The 20,585-nt window shown below is 32.2% G+C and overlaps 1 protein-coding gene across 1 annotated transcript in view; it reads left to right on the top strand.

Annotated features, from left to right (window-relative positions):
* Positions 1-2,131: 2,131 nt before the first annotated feature.
* LOC111613800 (cytochrome P450 4C1-like) overlaps positions 2,132-20,585 on the top strand; it is a 25,688-nt gene continuing 7,234 nt past the window's right edge. The window contains exons 1-8 of the mRNA XM_023355150.1: positions 2,132-2,296; positions 7,136-7,258; positions 7,331-7,443; positions 7,513-7,598; positions 7,667-7,857; positions 8,426-8,495; positions 9,795-9,921; positions 9,991-10,188. Coding sequence (XP_023210918.1) covers positions 2,140-2,296; positions 7,136-7,258; positions 7,331-7,443; positions 7,513-7,598; positions 7,667-7,857; positions 8,426-8,495; positions 9,795-9,921; positions 9,991-10,188 — 1,065 coding nt within the window. The 5' untranslated portion in view covers positions 2,132-2,139. The remainder of the gene's footprint in view (positions 2,297-7,135; positions 7,259-7,330; positions 7,444-7,512; positions 7,599-7,666; positions 7,858-8,425; positions 8,496-9,794; positions 9,922-9,990; positions 10,189-20,585) is intronic.

Here is a 20,585-nt window from a genome sequence, read left to right as displayed (position 1 = left end):
CCCTGTAGGTTTATGGAACCTTCCCATTTCAAACTAATAATAAAGGCGAAATGTAGCGATTTTTATATTTTATTTTATATTTTAATTTTATAGATATATTGTATTTTAAATTTTAAAATAAAATATATTTGAACTAAGTTGATTATGTTTCGATTATTTTCTAAACATATTTTGTTCTCATTTGCTTTGTGTGTGAGGAGGGTAAAATATTTACAGAAATTATTGCATTGTTTGAAAATAAAATTGGAACTTATCACGAGGAAAGTTAGAATACTAAATTTCACTTCTACGAAAATAAAGGTGAAATGAAGGTGTTCAATTCAATCGGTCATTTGTTTGTAAATTAGCCAAAACAATCAAGATAAAATAAAAAAGTGAATATAATTAACGTGCAATTAATTCCTTATCAGTTTCTTATTTTTCCTTGATTTCTATTAATGGCCTTTTCTTTATTTATTGCCAATTGTCATTTAAAATTCTACTTTATTTAATACGAACAATCAATCAACAGTAAAGGGAATTTCCATTTACTGATAATTATTTTTCTAAATTGTTTTTTAGGAAATGAATTTATCTAACGGTTCCCAAAGTAATCTGATTAAATTCTAAACTGTATTTTTTATTATTTGCAATAAATTTATTAAAAATATACGAAATAAATTTAATTAAAATATGCAGAAAAGACAATTCCATATTTTAATTTTAATTACGTATTTTTATGTCTGTAAAAATGATGTCAACACGTGGAAAAGTAATTTGGTTATCGAAAAATATTAATTGCATTTGTCTGTACTTAAACGACGTTTAAGTACAGACTATAATATATAGGCTATATATATATTATTTGTTTACTTATTTGTGTCTGTTGTTTGTATGTATATATATGCAGTATATTTACTACTTGTTCATTGTATAAAGATATATATAGATATCTGGATATATATAAATTTAATTTTCGACATTCCTTTCTTTTTGTGGGCACTAAATTAAAATATGTTTGATACATATTGTGGGTTTTTCCGGGATTTCATTGAAGAATATCGTCCCCGAGAAATGTTTACCTGGAATGGAACACGTGCTCTCGAGGGATGAGTACTGTCAATTGAATAAGGCAACGCGATATTTGGACAATATGACAAGAAAATATTTTCCGAAAGTAATTTTATAGAAAAATGACACGTAATTGCACATTTGATACGCGATACAAAAAACTTCACGTGGATAGAATGTTGGTGAGATGCACAAACCTCCAATCTTCGTATGCCTGAGTTCAATTGCTTCACCCCCAGGGCCGTTTTCCCGATTTTACTTGCATTTCACATTACTACACGGGCTGATGTAAATCTTATTATTTGGATGTATTTTATGACGTTATTATTTCATCATTTATCGATCTTACATACTTGACCTTAAACGTCCTTATATTTGTTTCACTGTAACGAGAACAATTATAATTATCATAAAGCCAAAGGAATTTTGTTCAGTTCATTTCGTTGATACCTTTGCGGCCTGATTGCACCCAGTGCCTGCTAAGAGGAATGAATAGCTTGATTCTCATAACATTTAAATGTTCACTCGACAATAAATAACATTTATTCTTATAAATTTCCTTATTTCACACGTGTTTTACCAGATATTTGTCAGGAGAATTATAAATGAACCAATCATTATACATAAACATTGGTATAGAATTTCGGTATAAAAGCTTTCCTGTAAAATTTGATTTTACACGAAAGTTTCATCTTGACTGGAGCTGTGGAGTCGTGTAAAAATCTACAGACTCCGACTCCGACCGGGGACGGAATTGTTACTGTCCTTACCCTTAATAACTCAACCATAACATAAATTAAAATAATATTTAATTATTATATAACTACAATCAAAATGTACTCAAATTACGAAGACGTTTTAAATGAAAATGTAAAAACATAAATTAAATTTTCCAAGCTCGAGAAAAGAAATGGGAGAAGTTAAGTCTCGTAGTGCGAAGTTAGTCTTCTATAATAGGAAGACTGTGATCACGTGGCAAAAACTCTGATTCTGATTGGCATTATTCGGCGCTTGTTGTTTTATGCATAGATATTTGATTATTACGTACAGTAACGCATTTAAAACTGCAGATCAAGAAAAATGTTGACCATGTGTCTGCTGAGTTCGTTCCAAATTGTGTTAAGTTTAATCATTATTTCTCTTTTTGTGATATATTCAATAGGAAAAAAATGGAGAAACGGAAGAAAACAACAGGAAAATGATTCGACATCGAACAAACATAGAGAGAATTCATCTATATCTGGAGGTAAGCCAATAATTGAATATTTTTCGTTATTTTAATTTTTAAAATATCATTAATTTAACACGAAAGAAGTGACTCGACGGCGCTACAGAGCTTTATAGTAGAGCTCAGCCACACGTTTAATGTTAAAGGGCTAAATTTGATGATTAATATCTCCAAGACCATCCAACCGATTTGGATGAAATTTAAAATATTTAGTGTCCGCGATGAGCGATACGGAAGTCTTAAACTTTGAATAAATTCTTTGGATCGTTCTGAAATTCCAAATACTGAACTGCAGTTTCGACTTGATTTTCAACGAGAGGGATTTTCGCGACACCAACCAAGCTTTCTGAAAATCCAGAAAACGTCTGCGTATTCTTAAGAATTCTTTCGACAGCCGACCCAGTAGCGTTGCGTAATGGGGTCGGCCCGCCCCGGGCGGCCCTTTTTAAAGGGCGGAAAATTTTTACAATAAATAAATAATAATATCTTGTGAAAATTTGAACCATTTTATTTAATATTTTCGTCCACCTACGACTCGAACCGGTTGAAATGAGCACGGAATATTTGCGAGTCGATTCCCGGGACTATCCATCCGGATAGTCCGGGAATCGACTCGCCGTCCGGGGATATCGTGTGCAACCTGTTGATTTTTCTGTTTTTTTTTTTGCTTGTACAATTTATTCGTATATATATATACCTCTTGCGTTACTCTTATCCAAGTTTCCCTAGTCGCTAACTGTAATTGATTTAAGATGACATACGCATGCGTCAGGAACTTCTATTCGAACAAATCTCACTTGCCGTCCAGGTCAGAGATTTTAATAAGGTGGCAACACTAGCACGTAATTTTTCATTACTTATTCTGTGACGAAACTGAATTTTAGTCTTTTAAATTGAGATCCCTAAATGTGAGATCTGACCTCAGAATTAGCCCAAAATTGTTCATTTTCCCGCTAAATTTTCGACGCATTTAAAATAAATTTGTCGCCTCCTCGTTAAAATAACATTGTCAGAAAAAAGAATCAAATATCGATCGAAACTTATAACTTTCATCGTCAATGTAAACATTCAACCCTCGAACAATGACATTCTTCTGCTGCAAGACAAAAAGTTTATAGTTAAAGTCCGAATTCGTAATTTTGTTTTGGGTCCCGGGAACAACTTTAACCTCCACACCTGCAGGACCAACTCTACCTCTCATTAAAGGTGATCACATGATTGATTTTCCCAGTCCGAAGCTATAAAAGCGACTTATTTCCCCTCCTCGGGGGAGTCTCACATCTACGGTCTAAAAGGATTAAGTCTCCGGGAAACTTTAACTTTGTGCGTCGAACTTTGTGCCTACGTTGAAATCGACTAGAGGTATAAAACAAATAATTGTAAACTCTCTCTCCGCGAGTTAGGAGCTAGTGAACTAAATTCACTTCCCCTGATATTAGATTTTGTAACCTATATTTTTGTTATTTCGTTAATCTAATCGTTGTTTCCATTGTTAAATGGTGTCATTTACTCGCATATCGCCTACGCCTCGTCGACGACCCCTCTCACCTCCTCCACTCGACCTGACAACAAAAATCCCGACCCTTCGGGACTGCATTCGAAATTTAGCCATCTTGACACGTGAGTAGATTTAACGACCTGTTGCCGAAAAGGGAGAGTCGACGGTTTCCGACCTCCCCGGCGGCTCACATAAATAATGGGGGCGAAATTTTCCTCCGCCCCAGGCGGCTGACACCCACGCTACGCTACTGAGCCGACCAACTCTTTTGTGGTTCCTTTGAAGGTTTTATGTCAAAATATCGAGTATTTATAAAATTATAAGCTCAATTTTTAAATATTAGCATTTTGTTGGTCGATTTTATACCACGTGACGTGACGCTTTGCGATTACATTGTATTATTCATGATTTAAATACAGAATATTTATAAAAGAATGTCCGATTTTACTTTTGAAGTACTCATGCACGTATACATAAAAAATGTATCGGAATCGCGTCAAATTTCGTCTTCGCAGATTTTTGCGAATCTCCACATTCTGAGAATGTTTTTCTACTGCTGTATATAAAATGTTCGTGCATCTCTGTTGTTAGCTTTTTATTAAATTATATTAGAGGAAAAGCTGGTATTATGGAACTCTGCAGGTGTTATGGAACCGATCCGTTTCAAACTGATAATAAATTAACTGAACTGTAGCGGATTCTGGCTGAACTGCACTAGGCAGACATCCATAGCGAGGGGAAAACTCGTTTCACTTCAGTTAAACGGTTGTCCGTAGTGAATCAGCATATTTGTGCATTTCGAAATCCGAATGTTTTGGATGCTACGTGAATGTAATTATTTCTAATATATAAATCGTGTAGTTGTAGGTTCGCTGGTGCATGTATTCCGTTCCAGAGACTTAGGGGTACAGTACATATTAACACCATATTAATATAATTAAACGTAAAAAATATTTAAAACTGAAAAAATAAACGAAAGAAATGCGTTAATTTTAAGAAAAAGCTTCAAATTTTATTTTCCTTTGTCTCGCCTTTCTGTGAAATCTGACGCTGATGAGTCATTGTTTACACAGCTGGATGACTTTGAACACAGCTGGAGTTGGATTTTCCGGGACATTCTCATAGAAGTCTCGGGAGGCGATCGGTTTATAGTAGGGTGAATACTAGCTGGCCGTATATTTTTATAAACTAATTGAAACTATTAAAAAGCAATTAAGCATGAAGCATGCGTCATTAAAGGTAAATTAAAATCGCGATAAAATTTTTTCACGCGGGAAAAATTTTGAAAAAATTTGGAGACTTAAAAAACATTCCAAAAACTTAGAAAAAAAATTCAAAAATGGCCTTAAGGACCGTTAATTTGTGTGATGTTCACGTTTTTTGAAGTTTGATCTTGACAAACATAAGTTCATTCGAGATGGCGATGCATTGGTGCTTTTAACATGGAACCCAAATTCTTTGAACTCTCTCTTTGCAAGCAGACATTTGTCCGGAGCAATTTGTGCAAAAGACACTAGATAGAAGCCAATTCTTCCCGAGAATATCGAAAAAAAGCTTCTGGAATATATATTGTTGATGGAGGTTATGTTTTTCTATTATAAAAGCATTTTTTCGATAAAATACATTGGAATAAATAATTTTGTAATTATTTAATATTCTTTGTACTATCCTCTTTGTTTTTGGATACATTAAAGCATTATTTGAAAACATACAGTGAGGTTCCATATTACCACTCGGTTTTCCCTAAGCCAACTTTCTGACGTTTTGTACCGAAGCCTTCAAAAACCATACTTATAATTACACTAGCGAAAAATCTAATTAGGATCATTTAGATCAGGGGTGGCCAACCTTTTTAGCAGGCGGGCCAAATTTCAGAAATAATATTTCCTGCCGGGCCACGCACCTAATTTTTTTTTTTGTTAAAAGTAAACAAGCAAGCGTGCTACAGCTTCAACCACATCGTTGCTTTCCAGTAGGTGAGATCGTGGTCAAACACTTGCCTGGTTTAATGTAAATAAACACAAAAAAAAAATAGGTATATTTTTTTGAAGAAAATTAAACATAATTGAGAATCACTTATTCAATAACCAAGAAACATATTTATTAGACAATTAAAAAATATTTAAAAATGAGACATCTGACTTTGTTTTACAGAACTAAGTGCATCAAAATTGATCTCGACTAATGTTGTCGCTACACGCAAACAGTTTTCCAAATGAACATCAGTAATTCGTGTTCTCACTTGTGATTTGATGTACTTCATGCGACTAAAAAGTTGTTCACACGCATAAGTGTTTCTAAATAGCGAAACCATCGACAGAGCATGTTTGTAAAACGCAGGATATTTATCCTTGTCCAAATACATTTCATAGAATTCTTCCAAACCTTCTTAACTCTTCTAATGTTCATTTGGTGATATGTACAATAAAGTTAACATTTACGTTCATTTGACCAAGCTCCGCGGGCCGCAACACGACTCCAGGCGGGCCGCATGCGGCCCGCGGGCCTCATGTTGGCCACCCTTGATTTAGATGAATAGTTACCAGTACTTTTCGCACAAAAAATGTGGGTGTAGTTACGATAACTTATTTACAATTCACTATAATGTCGGTCCATAATACCACCTTCGCTACTGCTTATGCAAAGTGACAAGTCGATTAAATTTAGGGCATCCTTTATGATGTAAAACGGGTTCGCAAACCGTTGCTACACTTGAAAGTGCTTTTAGTTTACTGAATTATCCACAATACGAGCAAACAGAAGTTAGCAATAAAAATATTTTTTACAACTTAAAATATAACCAATAATTATTTTAAAATATACATTTTGCATATTCTAATATTGTTAACGAAACTTATTTGTACGATTGCAATACAATATATTTATTGCTTGTATGAATAAATCGAATATAACAAAATGAAAACAAAATACTTTTATGATATACTATTGGTATACATAGTTATTGAGATGAGATTCGAAATAACTGTAAGCCTAAAACTTTCTATTATCGATTGACTTCCATAATTTCAAAAACGTGGTGAAATATACGACGAACGAAACAAGCCGTGGACATCTGCACGTGCGGCCCTGAATAACTATAAAAGAATTTTCGGTGAAAATCGGAAGTCGTATTATTCCAATTCAAATATTTCCCCCTGAAAGGTATTAGGGAAACGACCGGCACGACTCTGTTGTTAAAGGAAAAGTATGATGAACTGTACAGAGGTAAACAAACACTAATTTGAGTCGAGGTCATATATTTTACATAAAATAAATGAAAAATATGATAAAATATAACTGTTCGCCATTCTGGCGATGCTCGTTATCAACTTTTTTTTTAACAGACATTAATTTTTCAGAAAATAAAGACAACGGCCAGGAGATAAAAATGAATCTTCCGACTATGTCTTTTTTACCAGTTTTGTGGAACATTGTATTTTCTGAACGTGACAAACAATACCACGATTCACACATCGACATATGTATGTCATTAATATTTTATTGAGTAATTTCACTGTTTAGGAATACATAAATATTTTTTCGTAACTTTACAGTTATTAGAAATCTCTCTACCGGACTTCCTATGCTATTTACAAACGAGAAAGTCGTCTGTATAAACATATTTGGATATAAATTGATTGTTTTCTTACATCCAGAATCTGCAAAGGTAATAAAACATGCCTAGTTATGTAATATATTCATTACGAATGGAAATAATCAGTATTACGTTTAATAGGAAATTTTACGAAGCAACAGTTTAACACAGGATTTTACACTTGATTTCTTTAAGCCACTTTTGGGAGATAGCAATTTTCTTTTCAGGTAATGCATTATTTGATAATTAGTTTAAAAATCGTTGTTTACAGTTTTCTGAATTTAATTAAATAAAGTTCTGGCGATGATCGGAGAAAAAGAAGAAAATATTTAGCTCCACATTTTCATCTTCGGAATCTGAAAGATGATCAAAATGTATTTATGGAGCATTCAAACGTCTTAGTGGAGAAACTCAAACAATTGCAGAAGAATGAAATATTCGATATCCTGGAATGGATGAAATATTGCACACTCGACATAATTGCAGGTATTACTCTCTAATGTAAAATATTTTATTATGTATTATAAATATCAATTTGTTCATACGAAAACATAAAATAAAATATTTATGTTGCCCACATATTACTCATCACGTAAAGAAAGCATTAAATGAATTTAAAAATATATATATATATATACATATATATATATATGTCACTGCAAGAACAGTAAGCTACTGAACTTTCTTTAAAGAAACCAACAATGGACAGGGGCAGGATTTCAAACAGTTTTTTTTTTACCACTTACAGGTTTCACGGTGATTACGGACTTATTCATGTAAAATTCTAACACAGAGGACGACTTTCCTTCTTGTGAAACTGCCATTTTTTTAAAACTATCCATTTTTTTTAAAACTATCCGTGTCTAGCAACAGAAATTATAACTAAATCTGATTATAATCAATTTTGTATGGCCTAAATGATTATTTTTTTTGTTTCTTTTTTGTTTCTGAAACTTTTTTTTTCTGCGATTTCTTCCCGAAACTGAATATCATTTACAAACGACGTATGTTTATTTATTTAAAAAAATATAAATATCAATTTATTTCTATGTAGACATAGCAGTAGGAGTTTCTCTACATTCTCAGACTACGAAAGATCAAGAATATGTGTCCGCAATTCACAGGTATGGAAAATGTAATTCCAGATATATTTCTTCATTTTTCAAATAATATTTACAAACGTAATATTTCTATTAAATAATATAAAGTTAGTTTATATCTGATGAAATTTTTAAAATGTTTGCGTCAACTTTAATAGAAGAAACACGAAACATTCCAAATTTTGATTGTTTATCAATTAACCGAATATTATAAGTTTGTACATTATAAATGAAGTGTTTTAGCTATACGTGCTTATCATAATTAAAGATATGCAGAGAGAAGTATCGCGTTTCTAAACGAATACAATGCGTTCATTAATTAAGTATGTTAGAAAGATTCTCAAATTAATTTAATTACAGTAGAACCTCGAAAACTCGGCCTAATGTGGACCGAAGGGTGGCCGAGTTTGTGAAAACGCCGGGTTATCGGGAATGGGGTTAAAAAAAATAAGTACGAATGTTTCCCCAGAAAATACTGTACTGTACTTATATGTATTGTTTACTTGAGAATATAACAGAGAATAAACTGCCCAAATACCCTTAAACAAATCAAAAGTACGTCCTTTATGAAGGCATAGAGCCTTTACTACATGAAAATGAAAATTAATGAATACACTGTGTACAGTAATTTACCTGATAAGACAGACCTCAGAAAAATACTTTATGAGAGCTTTTATACTTTTATAAAGCTGTCTATAATGAAAATTAATTAACTAAGGATTTTTTTGCCCTGCCAGGGTGTGGCCGAGTTATCCGGAGTGCCGGGTTATCGAGAGCCGAGTTTTCGAGGTTCTACTGTATCAGTTATAACGTTTTAAACTTTATGTATAACACCTGACAGAAAATTTGTAACAGAAATGGCAAATGTGTGAAAGATGAACTTTCCACAAAGCATATCGTTGTCGCAATAAATAAGTAGTATTTATTTATTTTTGTGTTTTTTCTGTTACCTCAGTCTTTATGATAGCGAAAACTTACGTTTAAACATCTAATCAAAATATAAAAATACACAGTCCAAAAACTTATTTCTAATATTTCTCAAAAATAAATTTATTACGATGTTAAATTATTGCAAAGTTTTCTAGCACTTTTGAACACAAAAATAAGAAAACAACGTTTACAGAAAATCATTATTTAAAGTAAGTTTTAAAGATTTTAAATTATTTAAATTTAAAAAATTTCTATTATGTTTTTCATACGAAATATAATCATAAATTTTATGTAAATTTAATAGTTGATGGTCCTTTATTTTTACTTCTTAATTAAACTTTAAATTAGAATAAATTACCTTTTCATGTAATAATAATTTATATTAAATTTTAGAATTCTGTCATATTTTCCTGAATGGATAGCAAATCCAGTGTACCGGCTTTCCCCAATTTTTTTCATGAGTAGAATAGGAAAAAAATACAAGAGGGACGTTGAAATAATTCATTGTTTCGACGAAAAGGTAAACTGAACTTGTAAATGGACTTTTGTATTTTGATTTAAGTAATTAATAATTCAATTTAATGCGTAGGTGTTCAAGAGAAGAAAAGAAAATTTTGTGAAAAAAATGCAGCAGCAACATTCCTTAGACAAAGAGACCCGTCATGAAGAAGAACCAGAGATGAAAACAAAACAGCGTATAATCGATTCCTTGTTGGATCTTCATGTCAAACAAGGTTTAAGATCGGAAGAAGACGTTATCAGAGATATGGGAGGCACTATTTTCGCGGTAGGCATAATTTACTAAAAGTCTAATCGAGAGTAATCTTGCATTTTTTTTATAATATTATTTTTATTATTCTGAAGTAATATAATGTTTTTCTAAATAACGTATTGAAATATTAGTAATTTTACAAACAGTTAACCAGTGACAAAAATAATAATTAAAATATAACGTAAAACGTATTTCAATAGTAATCATAATTACTTTCTTGTAATTAAAAATTGTATTTAAGTTAAGATGTTCGTAGAATCATTAAATTTTATTCATAATTAATTATTATAGTAAATAATATTTGTAACTTCGAATTAATATATAGTTTTTTAACATGTAAAAATTTATAGTTTTGAATTTTGTCCTTTTATATTTTTATTATGTGAAATGTAATAGGAAGAAATTTTGGATATAAAACAAAAAGTTTTTAAATTAATGTATATCTTCTGTATTTATATACACGCTGGTAAGGTGTAATTTTGAAAAATTAAAAATATGTATTTATTGGTGATTTTTAAACATTATTATTATTATGATTATTATGTAATTAAAAAGGGCATATCGGTTGTTAAAAAATAGTCGTAGCTTACTTTTTCGACTTCATATCGAATTCGGTTTCTCTAATGATTATATAAAATAGTTGTTTGTAAATTTGTAACTCAGTTCCGTGGGTTATTATCTGTTTTCAAATTATATTTTTGAGTATTAGTTAATCAAATTCGTTTTATAAACACATTTGAAAGTATTCAAAGCAAGTAATGTCTGAGATGATGACCGAAATATTTTGTAATCCGAAATAATTCAAGTCCATAATAGCCAAATGACCGAAAACATCGTAATTATATGTGAGATCCGAATAGTTCCTGGGTCTAATTAACAATTTAAATATAAAGTTTAAAATAATGAAGTAAAATATTTTTTCATTTTGGTGTGAAAATAGCGGTTTTCTAACGTGGGAAAATTAATAAAAGAGCCACGTCCTTTAACGAAAGTTGAAGTATCCTTTGTTTTTCCACTTATCTAACACAAATCTCACCACCATGGGAATTGTCGACCCCTCAATAATTCCCCTTTCCTCCGTTCACGTGAGTGGCAATTTTGTACTATGCCGAAAGCTGTATTTTCTAGTACATTTGTCAAGGAGATCGTCTATGTATTACGTACCCTTATCCCACCAATCCAAACGCATCACTAAACAGTGTTGTCATATGTGAAAAATAACTTATCGGAGTGCTAGGAACAGTGAAAAATCAATCACACACCCAACATAACGATACCTTCAAACTAGTTTTTCTAGTGCTCTTGCCTTATTGATGTTTTGTGCGGAATTTTTATGCATTGCCTGACTTATTATACATCGTTGGAAATAGGAAGAGAGTCCGGTTCATATGACACGTTTTTTATGTAAATAGAATGATTAGGGGGGAGTTAGGGGGTTTTGAAATTTGACTTGTTTCAAGGGCTTTAGCTTGAGGGGGAATAACAATTGTGGGCAAAAATAGGTAGGGCTGTTAAGGCTGTTACTGTCTAATAGTGGTGTAATTTTGGTTTTAGTTGGTGCTTAATTAACAATTCTACAGCAATTTTAGTTTTTATGAATATTTATTCATTAAAAATTCAAAAATAACGGTCGTATCGTTTATTTTTAAGGGTAAATAACGGTCAACAACGGCTTTTTCTTAATTTTAACGTCGTTTTTATTTGTTTAAATAATTACTTCTGAATAATTATTCTTGAGATTATTTTTATTGATTATTTTTATTAGTTATTAATAAAACTCGGTAATAAGCTATTACTAGTTTTTATTGTAAGTTATTAGTTTTTATATTAGTATTAACTAGTTTATATTTTGTTTTTTTTATTGATTTAATATTACTGCTATTTATTAAAACAGTGTTATTGTATATCTTTATCTATTGCATCTATTGGCATTACTGGTAGGACTATTCATCATAAGGTTTTTGAGTAGATTATCCACTAGTTTAATTTTTAAATTTAGTTTTAATTAATTATTAGTTATTTTTGTGAGGACTATTGTGTACACTATTCATTGGTTGAGGATAGAATTATTAGTTCAATGCGAATCAAAATGGCAGAACAAATCATGGAGCCAAGAATAACCCTGGTGCCTCTGGAAAAGACAAATGCTACAAAGCCAATGAAGGAGATTGAAAAAGATGAGACAATAAAAAATAAATTAATCAGAAAGGCGATTGAGCTGCTGGGAAGAGTCAGGGATATCTGCCCAGGACACACAAATAGCAAACTCAAGGTAAATCACAGAGTTGAAATAAGAAAGCATGTAACAAAAATGTTTGGATTTTTAAATAAAATGCATGGAATAATAGAAGAAATTACAGCAAACACAGAAACAAATCAACCAGTGGTTAAAATTCCAACTTACAGCGAAATAACTCAAAGAAATATTAAACATAGCTTAACAACAAGAAATATACAACGATCAATAGATCAAAAGATAAACTTAGAAGGATCTGGGGATCCCACGCCGTTTTAATTTATCCCAAGGAACAAGAAGATGGCATACTAACTGACATGAAGAAGGTGACAGAACACATTAAAGCAAATATAGAGCCACATCGTCTAAGAATAAAAATTAAGACAGTCAAAGAAGTTAAGGATAAACGAATTTGTATCCGGGTAGGAAGTAGAGAAGAGAGTGAAAAATTAGAAAATGCTATTAAAGAAATTTCTACGTTGAAACACAAAATAACTTGCAAACATTCAGAAGGAAGAAAACCCAAAATCATACTCTTAAATGTGCCGCAATCAGTGTCAGATGAGAACATAGTGTCATATATATACGAACAAAACAACTTATGGTGAAATACGAAAATGGAAACTTTCAAAGAAGAATGTTATATTCGTACAATCATAACTAAAGGAAAGATTTCAGAAAATTGCAAGCATGTGATCCCATCGGTTACACCTAAAATAAAAAACATATTTATCTAAGAAAGATACATTTCAATAAACTGGGCAACCATCAAAATAGATGATTATGTCCCTAGATTACGTTGTTACCGATGTTGCTGAGTGGGTCACATGGCCAAAAGCTGTACAAAACAACAACATTGCAGCCATTGTGGCAATGATCATAAATACTCAGAGTGTGAAAGAAAAAATGAACCGCCATGTTGTATTAATTGCTATATAAACAATAAACATCTCCAAACAACAAAAAGCAGCCTACCAACCATGGGGCACTTTACCCAAATTGTCTATTAACAAAAAAAAAACAAAGAAAGCGAAAATTAAAAGAACAAATTATGAACTATAACTCCATACAGCAGAATACTCAGACAACACAAACAACGCAGGATCCTCAAGGAAATAATACAAAGATCATTAAATTACTCCAAATAAATGCACAAAGGAGCAAAGCAGCTAGCTCGCTTGTCATAAAAACTGCTAGTGATTTGGACGTAGACTTAATAACAATTCAAGAGCCATATACAATTAATGATAATATAGTGAGATTTAACAATTGGGGGATTTTGACAAACAATGCACATGGTAAACCGAAAAGTGGAATAATTGCTCGAAAAGAGGAAATTGACATTGCATTAATCCCTTATTTAAGTAATGAGAACATTACAACGGCGATAATACAACAAGACCAACCCATATTTATACTTAGCATCTATCTCTCACCATATGAAGAAGACAAGAAATGTGTTTATGAACTAGGAAACATACTAAAACAACTTAATGGGAAAAATATTATAATTGTAGGTGACGCAAATGCAAAGTCGGCGACGTGGTTTCACAAAAAAAAGGATGAAAGGGGTAGACTTATTAATAATTTAATGGACGACTGGGACATGGTTTCATCCAATATGTCTACGATTCCTACATTCTATACAGGATTTGCAAAAGGATGGACAGATATTTTTATTAATACAGGAAACATAACTGATATGATTGAAAACTGTGAGACTAACAAAAACATCAGCAAGCGACCACAGGTACATATTAACTGAAATCAAGTTAAATACCACCAAAAACAATAAAAACAAGTACTACAGAAAAATTATAAATTGGGATCTGTTCAAGGAGAATTTTGCCAAACAGTGGAGATCACATCACTTCTCTCCAATAAACAATAAGGGGGATCTAGAGAAGTACGTAGAATTCATTACAACAACAATCAATACGGCAAAAGAGGAGGCAAGTACAATAAAAACAGCCAATCACATTAAAACTAAATGGTGGACAAGTGAGTTGTCAAATAAAAAAAAAATAGAAATAAGAACACTAAGAAAAAAATTGTCAAAAAACACTAATGTAGTAGATAAAGAAAGACTTAAAAAAGAGTATAATAGAAAATTACAGAAATACAAAAAGAAATAAATAAACAGAGAACCATGACCTGGAGAAAATTTTATGAAAAAATGAGTAAAAAAGACCCATGGGCTAAGCCTTACCAAATAATATTTAAAAAATGCAAAAAGACTCACATTCCTGACATTATTAATAACAATGCAGATAAAATAAATATAAAGGAGAATATTAAACAGATTTTAGATTATCATTTCCCAGACGACAACGAAACGACTGAAACAGACATTCAGAAAGAAATCAGAAGACAATCCCTACAGCTCTCTTCTGGAAACAACGATAGGCTATTTACATTTAAAGAAGTTCAACAGGCTGTGAAATCCCTAGCAAACAATAAATCACCTGGTCTTGATGACATATCAGCGGAGATGGTCAAGGCCATATATGAAAAAATACCTATTTCTTTGGTGCATCTATACAATGAATGCTTACGATTAAAAGTCTTTCTCACGAAATGGAAAAAAAGCGAACATTAAATTAATACCTAAAACGAAAAACCCGAAGAAACCAAACGACTACCGCCCCATCAGCTTACTCCCAGTGATGGGCAAAATTCTTGACGGACTTAGAACTAAAAGAGTAAACTGGCACCTCTATAAAAACAAATTAATAAACGAAAATCAGTACGGATTTAAACAAGGTAAATCAACTATATACGCCGCAATAAGAGTGAAAGAATTTGTCCATCAGGCTTGGGAAAGAGGACGACATGTGATACTTATACAAATCGATTTTACAAAAGCGTTCGACTACCTTTGGTGGTCTTCCATTTATAAAGAGACTAAATGAAACGAATTGTCCAAAAAATATTAAAAACATCTTACAGAACTACTTAAATAATAGACAAGCTGCTTATTACACAAATGATTTAGTAATCAAAAAACAAGTTACTAGAGGATGCCCACAAGGTTCCAGAGCCGGACCAGGCCTCTGGAACCTTGCCTTCGATACACTCCTCAAGGAGATCCTGGACACCAGTGACATAAGAATTCAAGCATTCGCTGACGATGTATTAGTTATGGTAGCGAACAAAAACTGTGATAAACTCAAAGAGGAAGCTAACAATATTCTCAATGTAATAAACAAATGGAGTCAGCAAAATAAACAACCAATAAATCACCAAAAGTGTGAAGCTATCGTCTGCACAAGGAGGAACAAAAGGAATCAATTGAAAAAACCAATTGGGATAAAACTTGGAGACAAAAATATCAAAAATGTGCAATACACCAAGTACTTAGGAATATATTTCGACAGGACATTAAGTTGGAAAATCCATATACAAGAAATCCACAAAAAACTACTAGAAAGAGCTAATTTACTGGAACATATCACAAGAAACACTTGGGGGATGAATAATAAAAATACTAAACTCATATACAAAGGTACAATAGAGCCAGCGATGTTATATGGAGTTCAGGTATGGGGAGAAGCAATTGAAAAAGTGTATAACAAAAGAAGATTACTCTCCATTCAAAGGAAAGCCGCTATGAGAATTTGTAGAGCCTACAGGACAAGTCCGACTGACGCATTATTAATCCTGGCTAATCTAAAACTAATTCACTGGAAGGCAAAAGACCTCATATGGGAGTGGTACTTACAGACAGAAAATTTACTAAAAATGACTGAGGAGGAGAAATGCAATAAAATAAAAACAGGTGATTTCCCAAATGATAGCCAATTAATAAATATGATTACTGAAAATAATACTGAGAAGATAGACAAAGCAAGTGAAATAAGAAATCCTGCTCAAACAGAAAACTAGAGTCAATCTGGAATTTCACGACAACATCAACAAGAAAAACCACATAAAAATATTTACTGATGGATCAAGTACACTCTCAGGAATAGGAAGCGGAATTGTAATTAAAGATAATAAAAATAGAACAAAATATCAAGCATCCATCAGACTTGCAGATCATTGTACAATTATGCAAGCAGAAACGTTTGCTATCGCAACAACCTTAAAACATATCCAACGAAACAAAAATCAATATGAGGGTCCTATTGAAATATATACCGATAGCAAAGCAACTTTACACACTCTGGAACGGAAACATAGCAACACTAAACTGGCAACTGAACTAATAAAACTCTCTGAACAAATGAACAAGAGCCATAATCTACACTTTAACTGGATACCGGCCCATCGGGGCCACGATGGGAATGAATTGGCTAACAGGGTAGCCAAAAAAGCCACATCATCTTGCACAAAAATTGGATATGCAAGACTACCACAATCTGTTATTAAGCAAAAAATTCAAAACATCACCAACGACTTATGGCAACAGGACTGCACTAACTCTGTAACAGGAAGACAGTGCTATAAATTCTTTCCGTCAGTCACTGAAAGGATCAAAAATAAACACTTTACTACAAACTTTGGAGTAACGCAGTGTCTTACGCAGCATGGAAATTTTAGATCTTACTTACACTGTTTCAAAAAAACGGATAATATGTACTGTGACATAGACAGTGATAAAGAAGACAATGTGTACCACTCTATGTACGAATGTACAAAATTCAACGAAGAACGTTCTCAATTCCAAATGAAATGCCTGTATGCTGGCTTTAATTTGCTACCCAATGAAAAAGATGTGGTGAACAATAAAACCTTCTTTAAAGCTTTCAAAAACTTTATTCAAAATACGAACATCCTCAACCAAACAAACTATCGACACGTGACCACACCACAACTGATTAGAAGAGAAGATGAACTGAGCTGTACCACAGATAGTAATGGAGAAGACAGTGAAACAGAAGACAACAACGATACATCAATTGAAGAAATATAACTAAGATCGAACTTAATCTATACTGCGAAAAAACAACAGTAACAATAAAGAAGAAACAAAGAACTAATTGTAAATAGTCTATAAATTTTCGTATGTCAACTGTGTTTATGTTTACATTGTAAACAATGGATGACAAAAATCCTGATCTTATGGTACTTTAACTACTTTATAAAATTTTAATTGTAAATATGATATAATGGTATCAGACTATACCATTATATGTTTTGTCCAATTGTAATTCCTTTATAATTTAATTGCAACCTTCTACTTTGATGTTCCAAAAAAGTCGTTTATAATTAATATGTACCCACTAATGTTTTCAAAGGTACCAATTGTACCTTTTTATTATACTGTTTAGCATTTATGTAACAAAAACCACTTGTAAGTTACTGAAATAATAATTATGTACGAGCAAGTTTGACTTAGTTGTTCAATGGATAAAGAAATATCCAAAACAAATGCATTATTCCATATGTATATACTTCAAATTACAATTGTTTCTTTGGTACCAATTGTAACACTTTTTTATATACACATTTATATTATAAATTTTAAAATTTACTTGTTTTTTAATTAATTGTACCAATGAATGTTCACAATTACTATGTAATCTCAAATGTATTCACAGGTACCAATCGTACCATTGTATATAATTTCATGTTTATATTTCTTTGTATTGTAAACTTTTTTTTTTTAGTTTTTAATAAATGCCGAGGCAGGCGTTCATGAGCCCGTACTTCCTTCCTTTCAAACTATCTTTGCTATCTTACTATTTTCACCACTTCTTACTTGACAACTTTTCTACTCCCTTCGTTCACTTCACAACTTAGGGCTAAGTCCTACGTGAAAGAAGGACAGCCCTCTAATACTTTTGAAAAAAAAAAAAATATAGTCAAAGATCTGCATGATTCGAGGAGTACGTCAGGGAATCTCATATTAGAAAGAAGTTCCCATATTGTCTCCCTAAGGCCAACGCCCTTAGTCATCTCCAGTCAAGTATACTAATGAGTTAATTTAGGAGAATAGAAGGAAAAATACAATATTGTGCTAAATCAAGACCTCTCCATGAAATTAAGTATGATCAGATAAACATAAAGACAAAGTAAACTTTGAGGTAGTGTGATTATAAATGAATTTGTGAGCTCTCTCTCTCCAAGCGTATATTTTAATCAATCGCTTAATATCTCATTTGCTTAATTTTATTTCTGATTAATTCCATTTATGTAATTTTATTTACTTTTATTATATTAAATCTTTTATTATTTGTTTAAGAAATGTCTCTTATTTGTTATCTGAATCAAATCCATATTATTTCCGAACGCGTGTTAATCCACATATTATAAAACTGATTAACTGGTGTCAAGGAATCCTGACGTAGATCTAGACTCAACAGTCCAGATCGGTTTAAAATATTAACAGCAGGGGCGTGCCGTGACATTTGATGATAGGGAAGCTGTGTTTCTATAAGAAGCCGACTTCCAGGGGCAATCAGTTAATTCTTTCTTTAAATGTATTTTTAATAGACTATTTATCTGACGTACTTAATAAATAAACAAGTTCAATATAATTACTTCTGTTATTAGTTTCAATAGGTTTCCTTTGCCCTCTAAATGCCAATTCTCGCTTTGATGAAAACATATAACATCTATTTACAGTCGACCCCTCTATAAGATCATAGATACGTTCCATTATTTAGGAATCCGATTTCTTACGAGTCCTTCCAATCACAGCCCGTCACGTGTCAAGTTTACGGACTACGGCTGTTTGAAAGGTTTTCTTTCATAAAATTAATCGATTCTAGACTAATCCGACTCAATATTTCCAAAATACGTATACAGTAATACCCCGAACTTACGCGATAGGTGGGACCGAGCGATAATCGCGTAAGTCGGGGTATAATTTCCCATATAAATACATACAAATAATTTTTAATTGGGGTCGGACACTAAACAAAACAATAATTTAGAAAAAAAATGTTTAATAAAATCTTAGATAATACATATGTATAGCAAATTAGGCCTATATTATTTTACAATTTTTCACATTTACTCGATTATTACGCCATAATTTTAACATTGTTTCCATCTCAGCGATAATACTGTGACGTTTACGAATGATGCTTGAATTTAAAAATTGAGCATTTTTCACAGCTTCGAGAATTTTTTCTTTGTCTTTTATAATTGTTCTGACCGACAATTTCGGTGAATGAAACTTTTTTGCCAATTCACAAATTTTCATTTTTGTATCGAACTTATTAATAATGGGTACGTTCGTAAAGTCAGACGAGTTAAACGCGTTAGTAACGAATCGTTCGAAAAGTCTAACGAAATAGGAACAACGATGACGTCATTCTCGTTTAACTCGTTCGACTTTACGAACATACCCAATGTTAACTTTACATTCCAAAGATAAAGTTTTTCTTTTCTTGTTAGATGCAGAAGAATTAGTTCTACTTCGTTTAGATGACATAGTAGAGTCTCTCGAGTCTCCATAGATATAACAAACACAGAAATAAATAACACAAAATAAATTGTAGCTATGTGTGGATTCCGCGCGACACATCCGAACATGTAAGCCAAACAATAGTGTGGGGGGAGTGAGTATTCAAAAGTTGCGTGGCGCTCAAACAAAAGACGAATCGACGAGATTTGAAAATCGCGTAACTCCGGGGTAGCGTAAGTCGGGGTATTATTAGCGGGGTTGTATTTTTTTTGGAATTAATCCGTATAAACTACGCTATAAACAATAAATTGTAGGATTACTTACCGAGTGTGCACCATTCGACATCGCCGTTGCTCAAGCTTGTTTTCATCGCGAAGCAGAACACCAAACCGCGGCCGATTTCTGATAACTTATTTTTCTGCGAAAACTTCGTTGAACTTTGGAGACATCATTAATATAAATAATTTTAATCGCCGTTGAATAAGAAATGTTTCTTTCACAAAAAATGTATAAAATTACAGTACTGTATCACGGTACCTAATTTACATACTGTACAGACGATAGTTAGCGTAAAATCTCCGTAGCGTGGCGCTACGCGGTGGACAATATATATATAATTATAACAAAGTTACAATAAATTAAGTTAATATATAATTATATATACAGTACCTAATTTATATATAATTAATATATAATTATATGTACAGTACCTAATTTATATATAATTCTGTACAGACGATAGTAATCTCTCCATAGCATGGCACTTGACGGCGCGGAAAGTAGTTCGGCTGCCCAATGATGTTTTACGTAATTATAGGA

This window comes from Centruroides sculpturatus, unplaced genomic scaffold (assembly GCF_000671375.1).
Source record: "Centruroides sculpturatus isolate CEXI.00-Female unplaced genomic scaffold, Cexi_2.0 scaffold1937, whole genome shotgun sequence".
In the NCBI taxonomy this organism is placed as follows: Eukaryota; Metazoa; Arthropoda; class Arachnida; order Scorpiones; family Buthidae; genus Centruroides; species Centruroides sculpturatus.
This window is presented reverse-complemented; position numbering and strand designations above follow the sequence as displayed.